Source organism: Chiloscyllium punctatum, chromosome 7, assembly GCF_047496795.1.
Source record: "Chiloscyllium punctatum isolate Juve2018m chromosome 7, sChiPun1.3, whole genome shotgun sequence".
Classification (NCBI taxonomy): domain Eukaryota; kingdom Metazoa; phylum Chordata; class Chondrichthyes; order Orectolobiformes; family Hemiscylliidae; genus Chiloscyllium; species Chiloscyllium punctatum.
In genome coordinates this window covers 62,156,655-62,178,351 of record NC_092745.1, presented here as the reverse complement: position 1 = coordinate 62,178,351, position 21,697 = coordinate 62,156,655, and the positions used below count along the sequence as shown (strand labels likewise).

At 41.8% G+C, this 21,697-nt stretch overlaps 1 protein-coding gene across 1 annotated transcript in view; it reads left to right on the top strand.

Moving 5' to 3' along the window:
- Positions 1 to 624: 624 nt before the first annotated feature.
- LOC140479722 (dual specificity protein phosphatase CDC14A-like) overlaps positions 625 to 21,697 on the top strand; it is a 179,161-nt gene continuing 158,088 nt past the window's right edge. The window contains exons 1-3 of the mRNA XM_072573774.1: positions 625 to 988; positions 1,179 to 1,269; positions 1,577 to 1,652. Coding sequence (XP_072429875.1) covers positions 943 to 988; positions 1,179 to 1,269; positions 1,577 to 1,652 — 213 coding nt within the window. The 5' untranslated portion in view covers positions 625 to 942. The remainder of the gene's footprint in view (positions 989 to 1,178; positions 1,270 to 1,576; positions 1,653 to 21,697) is intronic.

Here is a 21,697-nt window from a genome sequence, read left to right as displayed (position 1 = left end):
GATGGGTCAATAACTAGAGTCCACAGTTTTAAGGCAAGGAGATCTGAGGAAATTGTTTTCACTCAGAGTGTTGGGTATCTGAAATGGAGGTAGTGTTGGGAACCGACTAGACATTTTTGAGCTATTTAGAACAAGCACTTGAAACGCTACAAAGCTCGGGCCCAATTCCTGCAAAAGAGATACAGATGTTTTAGAACGGACGCTGATACGATGCGCTTCTTTTCAGGCTGTAGAAGCCCCATTTACAGACCCCAAACACCAACTGAAATCCCTGGTGAATGTATTATCTCCCTCGGCCTCTCGATCTCTTAGCAATGATGAACTGGATAAGCAACTAATCCTGAGAAATTCCTTTATGTTGAGGAGTTAGGTATGACGGGTTTGGGAGCTAGTTTGAGGCTGGTGTGTAACCTTGTCTGTAATCAAAGTGGACTCGCTGTAAACTGCGAGCTGAAGAAAGCCTGCTGCTCTCGCGGCGCTCCCTGCCGGGGTACAGTAGCGCCAGCTCTCGGCGTTGCCGTGCCCATTCTGGGAAGTTCTCCGATGCGACGATTGGCCGAGTGACTGCCATGGTAACGACAGGCAGCTGGCATGTGACTTTGCTGTTGACTTGTGTTTGCGGGCACCGCGATGCGCGGAGTGGCCTGAGCTGACGGCAAGGAGTCGCGGAGGGGTGGCGGCGGGCAGGGTGCCAAGCGTCGGCCACACTGGACAAGCGCAAGGGACTACTTTCTCCTCTGGCTCGCAGGAAGCCTCGGACCACGGGGCAGCACTCCCCTGCCTGAGGTCCGTGGTTCTCGCTCCCGAAAATTTGAATTTGGAACCGTCCCGAGCGCGCGCCCACTGACTCCCCCTTGCATTGCCAAGGCGCGCGCCTTATTGACTTGACCCTCCTCATCCAGTGCACTCGCAGCGCCTCCGTACCACCCCCCCTCCAATAAAATGGCCGAGGAGCAGGAGCTGATCAGCGCCTCTGAGTTTAGTAAAGGTGAGTGTTGGAGTTAAGGTCCTCTCGGGTTGAGGATATATCTATCTATGTATGTTGACCCGTCTGCTCACAGCGCGGAATGCTGTTGACATTGATTTTAATCCTTTTTCTTTCGCCTTCCTCCTCCTTCCTTCCGCCCCCCCCCCCCCCCCCCCCATTCCCGGCTTCAAAATTCGTATTTTCACTCTAGATCGTTTGTACTTCGCAACTCTGAGAAACAAGCCGAAAAGTACAGTCAATACGCATTACTTCTGCATTGACGAGGAGCTGGTTTACGAAAAGTAAGTTTCTGGTTCTACGGTCGGGGGAGCGATAAAGTTTCTGCAAGGAGCTACACTGTACGGTGTGGAGCCGCGGATTTGTTCATGTGCTCATGGTGACACAAGGGAAATCAAGAACACAATTCAAGCTAATCTTACTTTTTATCTTGTTCTTGATTATTCAAAAACGTCAATGGATGTGATTGATTTTTACTGGTTGGCTATAGTAGGCGATAGCCTTCGAAACAGTATTGGACCAGAAACTATCTGGAATTTTTTGCTGTACCGTAACCACACGCCAGTGAATTAATTGCTGATATTTTTTCAGCTTCTATGCAGATTTTGGACCACTCAACTTGGCCCAACTGTATCGATATTGCTGCAAACTCAACAAGAAACTGAAAGTAGGTACCGTGGCAAACGGTTAGTTGTTATATGAAATTAAAATGCTTATCAAATATGGGAAAAAACTGCGGTGAAGTCATAATGCTGCGAGTATTCCAGTGTAAATTTGTCTTGATGTTTTGTGGGAATCTTCAACGATCACCCCCGGGAATTGGGGAAAAAAGTTGCATTTTTTTAAAAGACTTTTAAAATTTTGAGTGAAGGAAGAGGACTACGCCAAATAATTTGCGATGCAGGGAAAAAAGTGAAACCATGATTGGCAATAAACAGTGTAGGTGTGACGTAATGTTAAGTTTTTAGTTTTTTTTGGATACGATATTCTGAAGGAGAACGGTATATTTGAAAGATGTGACTTCTGTTATCAAGTTGAAGTTAGGCACGTGTGCACTTGGAGGAATGATAATTGTGACTGGGATGTAATTCAAGAATATAATCCAAATAAGTTAGTCAAAGATGCTGCAACTGTACAAAACATTGGTGCGGCCGCACTTTGAATAGTGTGTACAGTTCTGGTCGCCATTTTTCAGGAAGGATGTGGAAGCATTGGAAAAGGTGGAAGCATTGGAAAAGGTGCAGAGGAGATTTACCAGGATGATGCCTGGTCTGGAGGGAAGGCTTATGAGGAAAGGCTGAGAGACTTGAACCTGTTCTCATTGGCAAGGAGGCTAAGAGGGGATTTGATAGAGACATACAAGATGGTAAGATTAGATAGGGTCGACGGTGAAAGTCTTTTTCCTCGGATGATGATGTCAGCTTGTACAAGGAGGTATAACTACAAATTGCAGGGTGATAGATTGAAGACAGAGGTCAGAGGCAGGTTCTTTACGTAGAGAGTGGTAAGGGTGTGGAATGCCCTACCTGCTAATGTAGTTAACTCAGCCGCATTAGGGAGACTTAAACAATCCTTAGATAAGCACATGGATGATGATGGGATAGTGTAGGGGACGAGCTGAGAATAGTTCACAGGTCGGCGCAACATTGAGGGCCGAAGGGCCTGTTCTGTGCTGTATTGTTCTATGTTCTATGAGGTTTCAAAGATATGAGGGCTTGGAATGTGTTTTGGGATTTGTCAGATTTTAGATACTATTCTCCTTCCAACCAGTTGCCTTGCTGAACTAATTTGACATCATTTTCAGTAACACTAATTCTATAATAACAGTGACACAATAAATTGTAGCACTTTCTGTCATCTCGCTTGCATGATTGTTCCTCTCCCATCCTACTATATACCAAAAATAGTTTTCAAATGGTGATCATAAAATGTTAATCCCAATCAAATTGGGAGGTCATGTTGATGTTATACAGAACATTGGTGAAGCCTCTTCTGGAGTAGTGTGTGCAGGCAATTCACCCTGTCTTTGAAGAATACTTTTAAATTGAGAGGATTCAAGGAAGATGTACCAGGCTATTGCTGGGAATGAAGGGTTTCAGATATAAAAATAGACTGGAAAAGTTGGGACTCTTCACTGGACTGTAAGAGGTTGAGGGGTGTCCTTATTGAGGTTTATAACATCATGAGGGACATATATAAGGTGAACGACAAGGGTGGGTGAATTGAAATCTGTGGGTCAGGCTTTTTAAGCTGACAGGAGAAAGATTTAAAACAAGGACTTGAGGGTCAACATTTTTGCATAGAGTGTGGCTCTTGTGTAGAATGAACTGCCAGAGAAAGTAGTGGATGCAGGTACAATGTTTTAAAAGACATTTGGATAAGTTCTTGAATAGGAAAGGTCAACCTTAGGCAGATGGGACTACTATAGTTTGTGACCATGTTTATATTGGACTATTAGGACTGAATAGGTCTGTTTCCTTCTTATATGTCCCTAAGTCAACTACTCTATCCTCATCAAAACTCTTTGGAAATATTTCCGTCTCTGCACATTGCAGTTCATCTTTGCAAGACTCTTCGATCAAACTCTCATACTTCTGGGCTATGTAACAATGAAGAATGTCACTAATTGTTGCTGTTAGTTTCTGAGCCAACTGCAAAATCTCACGACCGTTACAACACAGAAGGAGGCCAGTTGACATGTCACGATTGAAGCAGCATTTTGAACGTATGAATTGAGTGCAGGAGCTTGCTATTCAATCCCTTGTGCTTGCTTTGCCATTTAGTAATATTATGGCTGATCTGAATGAGCATTGAATCTTGTTGCTCCCTTACCTACTTTCCATCAGCCTCAATATTGTTTCTTTGCTGAAATAAATGTGGAACCGCATGATTGAGAGACTGAGGTAATACTAGATGACTTTTTTGCGGTCTTCAGTATTGCCCAAATAAAGTCAAGGAAATGTACATTTATTTCAGAAATTCAGTAACTTGGCTATTTTTTAAAAATGATTTGTTTATGGGATATAGGTCTTGCTGGTTAGGTCAGGTATTATTTCCCTTTCGTCTTATGGAGAAGATGGTGAGTGTTTCTTTTTGTTTAGAACTTTTGCAATACTTGGGACTTAGGTGAGTTGAGCACACTGTTAAGATGTGCTGTCTGTGATTTTTGATCCTTCGACAGAAGAGGAATGGAAATATAGTTCCAATCTACTTTGTAGATTGGAGTGACACTAGGGAGGTGGAGTTCAGTTACTTGCACATAGCTCCGTGCCTCTGATCTGCTCTTGTAGAAACCATATTTATATGGCTTGTCCAGTTTCTGGTCAATGATGTTAAACAAAGAACAAAGAAAATTTACAGCCCAGGAACAGGCCCTTGTCCCTCCAAGCCTGAGATGATCCAAATGTACTGTCTAAACCTGTTGGTCAATTCCTAAGCATCTGTATCCCTCTGCTCTCCACCTACTCATGCATCTGTCCAGCTGCATCTTAAATGAATCTACCGTGCCTGCCTCTACCACCTCTGCTGGCAACGTGTTCCAAACGCCCACCACCCTCTGTGTGAAGTACTTACCGCATGTATCCCCCTTAAACTTTCCACCTCTCACTTTGAAAGCATGACCTCTCGTTATTGAAATCTTCACCCTGGAAAAAAGATTGTCTGTATCTACCTTGTCTATACCCTTCATGATTTTGCAAACCTCAATCAGGTCCCTCCTCAATCTCCTTTTTTTTCTAGTGAAAATAAACCTAACCTACTCGACCTCTCTTCATAGCTAGTAATTTCCATACCAGGAAACATCCTCGTAAACCTTCTCTGCACCCTCTCCAAAGTGTCCACATCCTTTTGGTAATGTGGCGCCCAGAACTGTACACAGTATTCTAAATGCAGCCGAACCAATGTCTTGTGCAATTTCAACATGACTTGCCAGCTCTTATGCTCAATACCGTCTGGTGAAGGCAAGCATACTATATGCCTTCTTGACCACTCTATCCACCTGTGCAGCAACCTTCAGGGTACAATGGAACTGCACTCCCAGATCTCTCTGCCCATCAACTTTTCCCAAGGCTCTTCCATTCCCATTGTATAATTCGCTCTAGAATTAGACTTGCCTAAATGCATCACCTCACATTTGTGAGGGATTCAGCAGTGGTGATGCCATTGAATGTCAAGGAATTGGATGTATATTTCCGCCATATCTGCTCCCAGGAGGACCAGTTCCACCATAGAACACACCAGATGGCCTCCTTCTTTAGAGACTGCAATTTCCCTTCCCACGTGGTTAAAGATGCCCTCCAACGCATCTCGTCCACATCCCGCACCTCCGCCCTCAGACCCCACCCCTCCAACCGTAACAAGGACAGAACGCCCCTGGTTCTCACCTTCCACCCTACAAACCTTCGCATAAACCAAATCATCCGCCGACATTTCCGCCACCTCCAAAAAGACCCCACCACCAGGGATATATTTCCCTCCCCACCCCTTTCCGCCTTCCGCAAAGACCGTTCCCTCCGTGACTACCTGGTCAGGTCCACACCCCCCTACGACCCACCCTCCCATTCTGGCACTTTCCCCTGCCACCGCAGGAACTGTAAAACCTGTGCCCACACCTCCTCCCTCACCTCTATCCAAGGCCCTAAAGGAGCTTTCCACATCCATTAAAGTTTTACCTGCACATCCACTAATATCATTTATTGTATCCGTTGCTTCCGATGTGGTCTCCTCTACATTGGGGAGACTGGGCGCCTCCTAGCAGAGCGCTTTAGGGAACATCTCCGAGACACCCGCACCAATCAACCAAACCGCCCCGTGGCCCAACATTTCAACTCCCCCTCCCAATCTGCCGAGGACATGGAGGTCCTGGGCCTCCTTCACCGCCGCTCCCTCACCACCAGACGCCTGGAGGAAGAACGCCTCATCTTCCGCCTCGGAACACTTCAACCCCAGGGCATCAATGTGGACTTCAACACCTTCTTCATTTCCCCTTCCCCCACCTCATCCTAGTTTCAAACTTCCAGCTCAGCACTGTCTCCTTGACTTGCCTGGACTTGTCCGACCTGCCTATCTCCTTTTCCACCTATCCACTCCACCCTCTCCTCCTTGACCTATCACCTTCATCTCCTCCCCCACTCACCCATTGTACTCTATGCTACTCTCTCCCCACCCCCACCCTCCTCTAGCTTATCTCTCCACGCTTCAGGCTCACTGCCTTTATTCCTGATGAAGGGCTTTTGCCCGAAACGTCGATTTCACTACTCGTTGGATGCTGCTTGAATTGCTGTGCTCTTCCAGCACCACTAATCCAGTGGGCTGACAAGTGACAACTAACAATTGTGTTACACAAATGCCACACAGTGATCATGTCCAACAAGACCGGGATCTAACCATTGCCCTTTGACATTTAATGACATTCCTGTGGCTGTATCCCCACTATCAATATCTTGGGAGTTACTATTGACAAGAAACTGATTAGAAATTGATAAGATAAATATATTAGAAATAGTACTTAAGTAGTATTGAACTTGTGTTGCTGAAAAAGTCAAGACTTTATCAAAGCTTTTCATCTAGCACTTGTTAGAACTCTTGTTGATTTTTAAAAAATTTTATTCTTTTATCAATTTTGGTTTGAATCTGAAGGTGACTGTGAAACAGCTTGGGGTAAAGGAAAAGAACAGACTAAATTCACTTCTTTTGAGAGTCAGGCTGGAGGCTACGTGCAGGTTGATTCTTGATTAAAGCATTATAACAGACATACCAATCCTATAGAAGAGCGTTGTATTTAAACAGCTAGCAGAAGTAGGCTATTAGTGAAGTTAGTATCTGGGAATTGGTTTCAGCCAGTCTGGAAATGACTGTGTTCAAGTAGATGGTGTGATGAAGTTGAAGGTGTGCACTGTACCTTTTGAGAGAGTGATTACTGTTTTACCGTGAGAGCTTACAAGCATCTGTTATATGACTAGCAGTCTCAGTGTACTAAAAAATTGAAAACATGTAACTTGAAATGAAAATTGGCTGTGAAATTGATACCTGAGTTGATTGGTTAGATTAGAATTGTTGTCAAAACAGCAATCAGTTTGAATGATGATACAGGATAATAAAACCCAATCAAGTTTGATTTATTGGTTTGAGTTTGGCAAAAACAATGAGACGATCTGATGTTTAGCATATTAAAAAGCAGGCATTCTGAAAGTCAGGAGGAAAGTAATGGTCATTGAGAAAGGCAGAGACTGTCATTCAAAAACACACTCGTGTGAAAAAGGTACCTTTTGATAGAAACATCTTTGCAGTAAAAGACAGAAGACAACCCAAGCACATCTTCAACTGAAAGAAGAACGACACTAGAGATGACAGCCGCTGTGTGGCTTTGAAATAAAGTTTATGTAATTTTTAATACAGGTTTTTATTGGAATAGATTAGATTAGATAAGTGTGGAAACAGGCCCTTCGACCCAACCAGTCCACACCAACCCTCCAAAGAGTAACCCACCTAGACCCATTTCCCTCTGTGTAATGCACCTAGCAATTTAGCATGGCCAATTCACCTAACCTGCACATCTTTAGACTGTGGGAGGAAACCAGAGCACGCAGAATGTGCAAACTCCACACAGACAGTCACCCAAGGCTGGAACCCTGGTGCTGTGAGGCAGCAGTGCTAACCACTGAACCACCGTGCCACCCTAGTTTATTGTTATAGAGTTGGAGGCAGATAGAAAGGGGTGCTTTGAGTTGTGAATAGATATTGCTTAATATTCACTTTTAAGGAATAAATTGACATTATATTCTTTAAATTGTGGAAAATAGGAGTTATTTATATAGGAGTTAATCTATTTTAATAGATTACGAGGTGAGATGAACTTTTCTGGGCATTTGGTTTAATTAACAGAAGGGCTCAGTGCCATGTCATAACAGTTTGGGGACTCAGATCTGTGATTTGGGCAGGTTTAGACCGATCCAGTCTGTGGTAACTTGTGGTTGGTTAAATTTAAAAGTGAGAAAAATCGCTCTTTAAAAGAGGTTCTGGAGTTTGAAGATTATTCCCAAATTTGCCAAGATAGTTTAGAAAGACAGAAAAATGCCGTACTTTTAGAATTAGCAAATAGATTAGAATTGGGTTTAACCAGAGACAAAAGTGAAGATGGAATTATGAGGGAGTTAGTCAAGCATTTAGATGTGTCAGAGAAACAGGCAAGTGCAGTAGAGTTAGAAAAACCTTAATTACAATTGAGGAAAATGGAGTTAGCAGATAAAGAAAGGGAAAGAAAAGCCATGAGAGAGCAAAGAAATAGCAAGAAGGTTCGTAGCTGAGCAAAGAAAGATGAGAAAGGGAAAGAGAATTGAACTTCAGAAGTTGTGAAAAGTCAAGTTAACGGTATGGAGATGAGAAGACGAGATACTGATTATATACAAATATGTTAAAACATTGCCACACTTTGATGAGAAAGATATTGAAGCCGTCTTTATTTCATTTGAAAAATTGGCTAGGCAGATGGAGTAGTCGGAGAACTTGCGAGTAATGCTAGTTCAGACTAAACTGGTAGGCAGAGCTGGTGAGTTATTTGCAACATGGTCAGATGAGGGGTCAGGAGATAACGCTGATGTCAAACAGGCTATTTTGAGTGCTTGTGAATTGGCACCGGAAGTGTAAAGACAGCGGATCGGAAACTTAAAGAAGGAACCAGGTCAGATTTATGTTGAATTTGAAAGAATTAAACATAGTAATTTTGATGGATGGGTGTGGGCCTTAAAAATAGATAAGACCTAAGAGGCTATAAGAGAGATTATTCTGCTGGAGGACTTTAAAAACTCACTTCCAGAGATGATAAGAATTCATGTGAATGAACAGAAAGTTAAATAAGTGAGAAGAGCAGCAGAGATGGCAGATGAATATGCATTGGTGTATAAGGCAAAGTTTAGCTTTTGCAAGAATTTCATCCTGTGAGGGATAAAAATTGGGAGATGAGGAGATCTTACGCTACAAAACAAGGAGTAGAGCACACTGGTAATTGTTTACCATGGGTTAAAAAAGAAGCCCATGAGGGTGGAAAGGAGGTGAAAGGCCTCAGGTGGTTTCACTGTAATGGAGTGGGACACAGAACATTATAGTGCCGACAGTTTAAGAAAGGTACTGGTAAGAGGTGTTTTCACTGCCAGAAGGAGGTGGGACATGTAAAGTCACAGTGCTGGTTGTTAAAGCAAGACACTGTAGGGAAAAATGTGGTAAAAGAGGCTAAGCCAGTGGCATTAATAAAAGTAGTAAAGGAGACCCCAAGAAAAGTTGAGAAGCCGCAGAAGATGCAAAGCCTAGGCAGGGGCTGGGCATGGAGTTAGTGTTTGATCTCTATAAAGACTTTGCCTCTGTGGATAAAGTTTACTCAGAATATGGGGAGAAGGGAAATAAGTTATATTTTTGAGAGGTACAGGATCTAATCAGTCTCTGATAGTAAGAGATGAATGCATTTGCACATTTTCTGACCTGTTACCCGAGAGAATGGTAATTTGTGGGATAGATGGACAGAAATTTAGCGTTCCCTTATATAAGATCAGGTTAGAGAGCCAAATCAAGACTGGAGAGGTAACAGTGGGAGTGATTGACAGAATGTCAGTTCCAGAAATACAGTTTGTTCTTGGGAACGATTTAGCAGGATCCGAGATGGGAGTGACACCCCTTGTTGTGGAGAAACCAAAGGAGAACTAGGAACTGAGGAGTTAAAAGAAAAATACCCTGCAATTTTTCCAGACTGTGTAGTAACAATATCTCACTATCATAAGTTACAGCACGAAACAAAATCTAGAGAGAAAGACAAATGAGTTGAGGTTCAGTTAGCGGACACCCTATTTGACGTAGTTGTGCAGGAAAATCCTGAACAGGCAGAGGGTCAAGCAGAAGTGTTAGTCCTGAAAGGCTAATGAACTTGGAACAGAAAGACGAGACAATAAAAGATGTATAATGATGCATACTCGGTAAAGGAATCAGAATGTATTCCTGAGGGTTATTATCTTAAAAGTAGAATCCTAAGACAAAAATGGAGACCACGACAGGTTAGTGCAGATGAAAAATGGGCAGAGGTGCACCAGATTGTGTTGTTGGTAGCATACAAATAGGAAGTGTTACGAGTAGCACATGAATTACCAGTAGGAAGTCACCTAGGTGTAAGGAAGATTCAGGATAAGGTACATTGGCCAGGCTATTGGCCTGGAATGCACAAGGATGTGGTTAACTTTTGTCGAACATATCATACGTGCCAATTGGTAGGTAAGCCACAAGTTGTAGTAAAACCAGCACCTTTTGTTGCCAATTCCCACATTCGAAGAATCTTGAATTATGATTTTTGATTTGATTGTGTAGGTCCCCTCCCAAAAACTAAAAGTTGGAACCAGTACTTGCTTACCATAATAGATGTGTCAACCAGATTTCTGGAGGCATTTCCATTACAAAGTATTAAGGCAAAAAGTGTGGTAGAAGAGTTAGTAGCTTTTTTCACGGTATGGGTTAACCAGAGAGATTCAGTCAGACCAAGGGTCTAACGTTACTGCTGGGCTGTTTAAGGAAGTCATGGATAGCTCAGGCATACAACACTTTAATTCAAGTGCGTATCATCCTGAATCCCAGGGAGCTTTAGAAAGGTAGTCTTCAGGGTCTGATGCCATGTTAAGAGCGTACTGTCAGGATTACCCAAGTGTTTGGGATAAAGGTGTTCCATTTGTATTGTTTGCCGGTAGAGATGCCCCAAATTAATCTAATCAGTTTACTCCCTTTTTGAGCTAATATTCAGACATGAAGTGAGAGGGCCTTTGAAATTAATTAAAGGAAACATTGACAGGACTGAAGTTGGTGATCTCACACTTGGATTATGTATCTGAGGTGAGGGAGAGATTAAATCAGGTAAGTGAGTTAGCTAAACAACACCTGAAGAGGGTACAGCATAGAATGAAGCAGGTAGCAGATTAGAAACTCTGAAATTTGGACGTTTTCCCAAGGGGATGACTTAATAGTATTGTTACCAGTGGTAGGACATTCCTTCAAAACCAGGTTTAGTGGTCCCTATCAAATTGAGAAAATGTTGAGTCAGGTACACTATCTCGTACAGATGCCAGTTAGAAAAAAAAACTATATTGGGTATGTCATGTGAATTTGTTGAAACCTTATTATAATAGAGAGAGGGAACTGAGAAATAGGTGTTAGTTACTGCTCCACAGAGTGAGGAATCGAATCCAGATGTAGTGGAGTTTGATGTGCCTCAAAATATGTTAAACAATGAGAAAGTCCTTGAGGAATAGGATAGATTAGTGAACTATCTGTCTCAGGAGCAAAGAATCCGTTGAAAGGTTTGTTCCAGCATGAGGACATATGCAGGAATAAGATGGGCAGGACTAATACTATTGTGTATGAGGTGGAGGTAAGGAATGCTGTTTCGCTAAAGCAACACACCTAATCCTTTCAAAGCCACACAAGTCCAGAAGGAAGTGGATGCGATGCTCAACGGAGATATCACTGAACCAAGTCAGAGTGAGTGGAGTTTGCCAATTGTATTAGTTCCCAAACCTGACAGGACTCAACGATTTTGTGTAGACTGTTGGAAGGTCAATGCTATAACAAAATCAGACTCATACCCAATACCAAGATAGGAGGACTGTATTGAGAAAGTTGGACAAGCCAGTTACATAACAAAGTTGGACTTACTGCATGGTTATTGACAGATATCTTTATCTGAGAAAGTGAAAGAAGTTTGTGTTTGTAATTCCAAATGGGCTATATCAGTTCAAAGTGATACCTTTTGGAGTGAAGAACACACCAGCCACATTCTAAATACTCATGAACAGAGTTGGTGCTGGGTTAACAACCTGTGCAGTCTATCTGGATGATGTAGTGATCTTTAGTGGGTCATGGAAAGATCACATGGTACAGTTGGCAGAGCTCTTCAAACAATTAAGAGAAGCAAAACTGGTAATAAACTTAAAGAAAACAGAATTCACGAAGGCAGAGGTGACGTTCTTGGGACGTAACATCGGTCATGGAAGGTTGATCCTGAGGAAAGCGTAGACGATGGCCATCAAGGAATTTCCACAGCCATCCTCACAGAAAGAGGTATTTTGTTTTTAGTGACTAAGTGGATACTATTGGAAGTTTGTTTCAAACTTCAGCAGCATAGTGGCACCGCTAACAAATTTACTGACTATGAACAAAAAAGTTCGATGGACAGAACAATGCCAGGAGGCATTTGACAATTTAAAATCAATATTAACCATCACGCCAGTTTTAGCTACACCAAATGTTTTGAAGCCTTTCAAAATTGCAATTGATGCGAGCGATATAGGAGTTGGAGCTATACTGCTACAGGAAGATGATGATGGAATTGAACAGCCAATTGGCTACTTTCCAAAGATGCTCAACACCCACCAGAGAACATACTCCATTGTCGAAAAGGAATTATTGAGTTTGGTGCTGGTCTTCGAATGTTTATGCGATGAACAATGTGTCAGAGACAGTTGTGCACATCGATCACAGTCCTCTTGCGTTTTTGCAACAGTTTAAAGACCAGACTATTTCGTTGGAGTCTTGCGTTACAGACTTTTAAATTAGAAATTGCACATGTTGCGGGTCATAAAAATGAGATAGCAGATGCGTTATCATGGATGTAAAGGATAAAGTTTAGATAAGATTAAACAGATACCAGTGTTATGTGTGCAAAAATTTAATATGAACTTACAATGAAATACGTAGGACATTAAGCTAATGGCTTCTTTTTTTCTAATTCTTAAACCCATCTTTTCATTATGATGGTTCCTTTTTTTTCTTAAGGAATGAGGTGTTATAAAGTTGAAGGCACATGACCCTCCAGAGAGCATCCCACCCAGAAACTCCTATCCCTGTAACCCTGCATTTCCCATGGCCAATGCACATAACCTATACATCCCTGGACACTATGGGTAGTTTAGCATAGCCAATCCACCTAACCCTCGCATCTTTGGACTGTAGGAGGAATCCCACGCAGAATCCCACGCAGCCCAAGGGTGGAGTCGAACCTGGGTCTGTTTAGCCTTTGTTCATAAGACTTTCCCTTCATACTGGAGATCATCCTAGTGTATCTTCTCTGAATTACCTGCAATGAAATGATATCTTAAATAAGGGAACAGAAATGCTCACGGTACTCCACATGTGGTCTCACCAGCATTTTGTGCAGTTGCAATTAAACGTCTCTACTTTTCCCCTTCATCCTCCATGAACTAAGGGTCAACATTCCATTGGCCTTCCTGATTATCTTATAACAACCTTGTACTCTGCAATCTGATGCAAAGGAATTGACTATGAGCATTTCTATTGTAATTTATTTTGCCAGTCTTGAGGAAGGGAATTGTGAAAATGATGTTTTGAGCTATTATTTCATTTTCCTTCCCATTCTGTTTATTCATTGCAACTTGTCTTGCCTATTGTTTGTTATATCCCAGAATTAATATTGTTTCTGTTTACATCCATGTTTTGTCTCACACTGGGTCAAAAGCCTATTTAATATTCTCTCTTTCTTTGACTTTTTTCAGTGAACTATTCTTTCCTTCCAAACTCTTCCTCCTGTCACCCAATCAAGCATTATTCACTTTTTTTCAAATATTTTTCACCTACCTCACCGCTCAATATCTACCAAATTTATCATTTATACCAATATCTTCCTTCTTTCCAGTCACCATCCAAAACTTCAATCACGTGGAGCAAGTCCTGCTGCTCAATATGCTCCAGTGGATGGGTCATTGATTTTGCTACTGTTTCCTTATAAACAGTAATGATTAGAGACTTATTCTTATGTTTCTCCATCATCCTTTAACCCCTGATACCTGGACAGCACTAACCTCTCTGTTCAATTCACCTCAGTTGTTACTGCCCTTCCCATGCACAGTTGGCTGAAGAACACGTTATTACATTACATATTTTTGGCTGAAGTGTCCACTCACGTACCCAATGTTCTTTTTGTCCATGGTGTATTGTGAATGATTGAAGTGATCTCCTCAAATTCCAGGAGCAGCAATTACTGTTTTCTAGGCTGTTGTGTTGTTTTGGAACTTTGGAGAGAAAAGATCAAAACAATGGAACTTCTAAAAGGAGAAAGATAGATAAAAGGTAGTGAGCACTTAGTCAGTGAAGGAGAGGGAGAAAGAAACCTCCACTGCTAACTGACACAGCAGTGAATCTGTACAGTTACTTCATTTGCTGTTTTAGTTCATATTTCTCTGGACATCGGAGTGCGTCTTGGAAAAATTAACAAACAGTGAAATTTACAGCTGACCTTGGAGGAGCCTGTGTGGGCGATCTCACAGCATAGGAAAAGATAAGTGCATCGTTTTTAACATGTAGCGTTGCTGCAAGTCTACAGTAGTGAGTAGAGTAGGTTCCTTCATGATTATATGTTTTATTGAGATCTGTCTCTTGATTAAATTTTAAAATATAAACCATAAGCACTAAATTAGCCTGGAGCACTTTTTTAGAGCTAAAAGATGGTGCTATTTTCTGGGTCTTTAGATTGTAAAGGAGCAAAGAGCGCCTTTAATAGAGTGATATGCTCTTCCAGTTGGATGTGGGAGTTTAGGGAGAGTTTCCATGTAACTGATGATTATGTCTGCAGGACGTGTCTTTGGTTGTGAATCCTATCCGATCGTGTGGATTGGTTGGAGTGACAGTTAGAGGCATGAGGAATTTCCAAGAGCTAGGGGGTGTGATGGATGGAAGTTACAGGAAGGAGAAAAGCCACAGATACAGTCAGGTAGATGGATTAACTCCAGGAAAGATAGGAGGGGGACGCAGGTAGTGCAGGCGTCTTCTGTGGCTATCCCCATTTCAAACAGGTATGCTGTTTTGGAAAATGTGGTGGATAATGGATTCACGGGAATGTAGCAAGAGCAGCCAGGTTTCTGGTATCGAGACTGGCTCTAATGTAATGATGGGTACGTGGGGGTTCCAAGCAATTGATTATGATAGGGGGCTCTCTAGTTAGAGGCACAGACTGGCGTTTCTGCGGCCAGCAGCAAAAAATCAGAATGGTGTGTTGCCTCCCTGGTGACAGGGTCAAGGATGTCTCAGAGAGGGTGCAGAATATTCTCCAAGGGGAGAGGGACCAGAGTCATAGGAAGGGAAAAGAATGAGATTCTGAAGGAAAAATATAGTAAGTTAGGCAGGAATTTAAAAAGGAGGTCCTTGAGGGTAGTACTATCTGTATTACTAGTACTACGAGCTAGTGAGGATAGGACTAGGATGATAGAGCAGATGAATGTGTGGCTGAGGAGCTGGTGCAGGGGAGAAGTGTTCACATTTTTGGATCATTGGAATGTCTTCTGGGGTAGAAGTGACCTGAGCAAGAAGGATGGATTGCACCTGAATTGGAAGGGGACTAATATACTGGCAGAGAGATTAGCTAGAGCTGCTTGGAAAATTTAAACGAGTAATGTTTGGTGGGGGGAGGACCTAGAGAAATAGTGAGGAAAGAGATCAATCTGAGACTGGTACAGTTGGGAAAGCAAGCGAGTCAAACAGTCAGGGGAGGCAGGAATAAGGTGGGACTGATAAATTACTGCATTTACTTCAATGCAAGAGGCCTAACAGGGAAGGCAGATGAAGTCAGGGCATTGTTAGGAACATGGGACTGGGCTATCATAGCAATTTCAGAGGCGTGGCTTGGGTGTGGACACGACTGGCAGCTAATGTTCCAGGATGCAAATGCTATAGGAAGGATAGAAAGAGAGGGAGTGGTGTTTTTGATAAGGGTTAGCATTACTGCTGTACTTAGGGAGGATATTCCTGGGAATACATCCAGAGACATTATTTGGGTGGAACTGAGAAATAAGAAAGGGATGATCACCTTTTTGGGATTGTATTATAGACCCCCAGTAGTCACTGGGAAATTGAGAAACAAATTTGTAAGGAGATTTCAGTTATCTGTTAGAATAATAAGGTGCTTATGTTAGGGGATTTTAACTTTCCAACCATGCATTGGCAATGCCATAGTGTTAAGGGTTTAGATGGAGAATAATTTGTTAAGTGTATACAAGAATATTTTCTGATTCAGTATGTGGATGTACCTAGTAGAGAAGGTGCAAAACCTCCTCTTGGGAAATAAGCCAGGGCAGATGACTGAGGTGTCAGTAGGGGCGCAGTTTGGTGCGAGCGACCACGATTCTAATCGTTTTATAGTAGTGATGGAAAAGGTTAGATCGGATCTAAACGTTCTAAATTGGAGGGAGGTTAATTTCGACAGCATTGAGCAAGAACTTTCAGAAGCTGATTGGGAGCAGATGTTTGCAGGTAAAGGGATGACCGGAAAATGGGAATCCTTCAATAATGAGAGTCCAGAGACAGTATATTCCTGTTAGGGTGAAAGGCAAGGCTAGTAGGTGTAGGGAATGATGGATGACTAGAGGAATTGAGGTTTTAGTTAAGAAACAGAAGGAAGCATATGTCAGGTATAGACAGGATAGATCGTGAAACCTTAGAGTATAAAGGCAGTAGCAGTATACTTAAGAGGGAAATCAGGAGGGCAAAAAGGGGACATGAGGACCTCGAAGACATGGAATGTGGGGAAATAGATGGTGGCATCTTGAAAAATGTCCGTATTAGAGGCGGTGGTGCTGGATGTCTTGAAACGTATAAAAATGGACCTGATCAGGTGTACCCTAGAAATCTGTGGGAAGCTAGTGAAGCAATTTCTGGGTCCCTTGCTGAGATATTTGTATCATCGATAGTCATAGGTGAGGTGCTGGAAGACTCTAGGTTGGCTAACGTGATGCCACTATTTAAGAAAGATGGTAAGGACAAGCCAGGGAACTATAGACCGGTGAGCCTGGCATCAGTGATGGACAAATTGTTGGAGGGAATCCTGAGGGACAGGATTTATATGCATTTGGAAAGGCAAGGACTGATTTGGGATATTCAACATGGCTCTGTGCGTGGTAAATCATGTCTCACAAACTTGATTGAGTTTTTTGTAGAAGTAACAAAGAAGATTGAGGGAAGAGCGGTAGATGTGATCTTTGTGGTCTTCAGTAAGGCGTTCAAGGAGGTTCCTCATGGGAGACTTGTTAGTAAGGTTAGGTCTCCTGGAATACAGGGAGAACTAACTATTTTGGATACAGAACAGGCTCGAAGTTAGAAGACAGAGGGTGGTGGTGGAGGGTTGCTTTTCAGACTGGAGGCCTGTGACCAGTGGAGTACCACAAAGATCACTACTGGGTCCACTACTTTTTGTCATTTATATAAATTATTTGAATGTGAACATAGAAGGTATAGTTAGTAAGTTTGCAGATGACACCAAAATTGGAGGTGTAGTGGACAGCGAAGAAGGTTACCTCAAAGTACAACGGGATCTTGATCAGATGTACAAATGGTCTGAGGAGTGGCAAATGGAGTTTAATTTAGACATATACGAGGTGCTGCATTTTGGAAAAGCAAATCAAAGCAGGACTTGTACACTTAATGGTAAGGTCCTGGGGAGTGTTACTGAACAGAGACATCTTGGAGTGCAGGTTCATAATTCCTTGAAAGTAGAGTAGCAGTTAGATAGGATGGTGAAGAAGGCATTTGGTATGTTTTCCTTTATTGGTCAGTGCATTGATTATAGCGGTTTGGACGTCATGTTCTGGCTGTACAGGACATTGGTTAGGCCACTGTTGGAATATTGCATGTAATTCTGGTTTTCTTCCTGTCGGAAGGATGTTGTGAAACTTGGAAGGGTTCAGAAAAGTTTACAAGGATGTTGCCAGGCTTGGAGGACTTGAGCAAAAGGGAGAGGTGGAATAGGCTGGGGCGGGTTTCCCTGGAGCATCAGAGGGGTGACCTTATAGAGATTTATAAAATTATGAGGGGCAAGGATAGGATAAATAGACAAGGTCTTTTCCCTGGAGTGGGGGAGTCCGGAACTAGAGGGTGTAGGTTTAGGGTGAGAGGGGAAAGATATAAAAAAGACCTATGGGGCAACTTTTTCACACAGAGGGTGGTACGTGTATGGAATGAGCTGCCAGAGAATGTGGTGGAGGCTGGTACAATTGCAACATTTAAGAGGCATTTGGATGGGTATATGAATAGGAAGGGTTTGGAGGGATATGGGCCGGGTGCTGGCAAGTGGGACTAGATTGGGTTGGGATATCTGGTCGGCATGGACGGGTTGGACCAAAGGGTCTGTTTCCATGCTGTACATTTCTATGATTGTATAAGGCGTGCACTGTACCTTGAAGCGAGGGTGCATGCTGCTTTGCACTGAGAGCTTACAAACACCTGTCATGTGACTAACTAGCAGTCTCAGAGTGTAGTGGAAAATTGAATATATTTTGGCCGTGAAATAGATACCTGAGTTGGTTGCTGTTTTCACAAGTTGGATCTAACCAATCAGTTTAAACAATGCCCCAGGATATTAAAACTCAATTGACTTTGAATTTTTTATTTTTTGCCAACTTCAAACCAATGAGACGATCTGATGTTTAGGTTATTTAAAAAAGCAGGCATTTTGAAAGTCAGATAGAGAGTAACTGCCATCGAGGAAAGATTGCCATTCAAAAACGTTCTCGTGTGAAAGAGGTACCTTTTGATAGAAACATCCTTGCAGTAAAAGACAGAGGACGACCCAGAGAGATCTTCAGCCAAAAGAAGAAGGACATCAGAGATGACTGACGTTGTGTGCTTTTGAAATTAAGTTAATGTAATTTTAAAATGGGTTTTTATTGGAACAGTACATTATAGAGCCATAGTCATAGAGATGTACAGCATGGAAACAGACCCTCGGTCCAACCTGTCCATGCCGACCAGATATCCCAACCCAATCTAGTCCCACCTGCCAGCACCCGGCGCATTTCCCTCCAAACCCTCCCTATTCATATACCTATCCAAATGTCTCTTAAATGTTGCAATTGTACTAGCCTCCACCACATCCTCTGGCAGCTCATTCCATAAATGTACCACCGTCTGCGAGAAAAAGTTGCCCCTTAGGTCTCTTTTATATCTTTCCCCTCTCACCCTAAACCTATGTTCTCTAGTTCTGGATTCCCTGACCCCAGGTAAAAGACTTTGTCTATTTATCCTATCCATGCCCCTCATAATTTTGTAAACCTCTATAAGGTCACCCCTCAGCCTCTGACGCTTCAAAGTTGGAGGCAGATGACAAGCAGTTAAGAGAAAGGGGGACATGGAGTTGTGAATAGTTGTTTTTAATATTCACTTTTAGAGTTAAGGAATAAGTTGATTATTATATTCTTTAAATAGTGGAATATGGGAGTTGTCTATCACTCCTATTTTAACAGATTACGAGGCGAGGTGAGCCTTTCTGGGCATTTGGTTTAATTAACAGAAGGGTTCACCGCCATGTTGTAACAATGGCAGTAATTTAACAGACATTAAAGCTGTTATGACATGGAAGGTTGAACCCCTCTTAATTAAACCAAACACCCAGAAAAGCTCGTCTCGCCTCGTAATCTGTTAAAGCGTGAGTGACAGAGAACTCCCAAATTCCATTATTTGAAGAAAAAAATCAATTTATTTTTGTAACTCTAATGAACATTTAAATAAAAACTATTTACAAATCTAAGCCCTGCTTTCTCTTAACTACTTACAATCTGACTCAAACTCTGTAAAAATATGCTGTTCCAATAAGACTCTTATTAAAATTACATTACAGTCTCTGTCTTCTTCAGTATCTTCACTCTTCCAGCTGCTGATCTCCTTGAGTAGTTGTTTTTTCCTTTACTGCAAGTATGTTTCACATGAAAAGGTACCTTTTTTGATAGAGTGTTTTCTAATTTCTTTTGAGAGCAAGATGTTAGATTGGCAGTTAGCTTTCTGGCTCTACGGCAGTTGCTCTGACCAATTTTCAAAATGTCCACATTCTTATACCCCAACATCGGATCACCTCATTGGTTTGATGTTGACAAAACAATAAATGCAAACTCGATATGGTTTAATATCCTGGGGTATAATTTAAACTGGTTAAATTTGACTGGTTAAATTTGAAATGTTGTCAGAAGAGCAACCAAAACCCATGTAACGTTTGGCTGTGAAATGGATACCTATTTTCAATTTTCCAGTACACTCTGGAACTGCCATCTAGTCATATACACAAGTGCTTGTAATCTCACCGTTCAGAACAACATTCCCTCTCTCTCTTAAAGACACAGTACATGCCTTAAACTTCATAATAAGCCTTGGGAAGAGATGATTAGTCTCTTAGGGTGGAACCAGAATTAAAGCTTTTTTTTCAATCTGTGCTTTCTGAGGCAATGAGCTTGGTTCAGAATGACAGAGTATGAAGCTTTGAAAGCTCTCTACCTAATCTCCCATACCAGCTTCTGAAAACCTGAACAATAGAATGCTGAGTTAGATTTATTACTGCCAATCGCTGAGAAAACCTGAGAAATGACCCTATTTTCAGAAAGGCAACAGAAGAGTTCACATTTATGCCTGTGAAACAATGCATCATGAAAAGCATTTAATAATCTGGCCAATTTTGTTATTTTCTTTTATTAAAACCTTTAACTTTCTGTCTGTCTTTGTCTTTTGTGTGAAATGGTGGCCAAGCACACACATTTGGGGTTGCAAGCATAGAAATTAACTATTACCTTGTTTAATTGTTCCTCTGCTAAAGTTAGTGAATTGAATAATTATGTCTCTTGATTGCGATACAAAACCACTGTCTGGAATTAATCATCGTAAAAGACTGGGATTGGTTCTTCAAAAGTCTGGTTCGGCAACATTGGTGTAATTATTGGGTGTTTTCTGTTTAGTTTTACTGCAGATGCAGAGGTAACAAGGCTGATTTTGGTTAGGCTGTATGTCTTCTTGTCGTTATCCATTCCTCAGGGCAATTTGCTAAAAAAAAACAAAGTAATGGGAAATCAGGAAGCAAACATTTGCAACAGTCAAGGTACTGACTATACCCAGCCAGTCACTATTGCAATGCCTGACGAAGGGCTTTTGCCTGAAATGTCGATTTTTGCTGCTCCTCGGATGCAGCCTGAACTGCTGGGCTTTTCCAGCACCACTCTACTCTAAACACTATTGCAATGCTGTCAACACAATGTCCTGACATTAGGTATGATTCTCCAGTTGGACAACATTTTGCTACATTATCCTGAGTGTATGAGAAATTATACTGACAACCAATTTGGGATTGTAAGTCAGAGTCATCATGGTGTACTTTCATGTACTGGAAACGCTGTATGTTAATATTCACAGGGCCCAGTAGAACATGTACACGTTCCAAGGCAATAGTACAACTGGCAGCCATTCTCTAGTTCACTCCTCTGGGTGATGCCTTGACCAATCAGCCAAACTGCTTGTTTTTAAAATTTATACCAGGTTTGGCAGTTAATGATGACTGACATTGGTGAATTTTCTGTAGCAATGTCTGTACCAATCCAAGTCAATTTGTAAATTAGTCAGACTCTATTCCATACAGTATAAATGTTCCTTTCCTTCGGATATTCCTTGCATATTATCCTGTTGAGTGCAAAACAAAAGTCTTCAACGTGTCTTTTTTTTTCAGCAATACATAATTTAGTGTTACAGGCAAGTCACTAATTCTTTACAACTAAGCCAGGCAAACATGAATTACATGTTGAAATTGTCCAGTTTTGAAAAGTACTAAAGTCAGAGTTTTTTCTAATAGTCATGCATGGAGATTTCTGGGATTAGAACCCCTTGCAAATTTTATCAGTTAACAGAAGCTTTCAAATGTGGGAGAGTTAACTT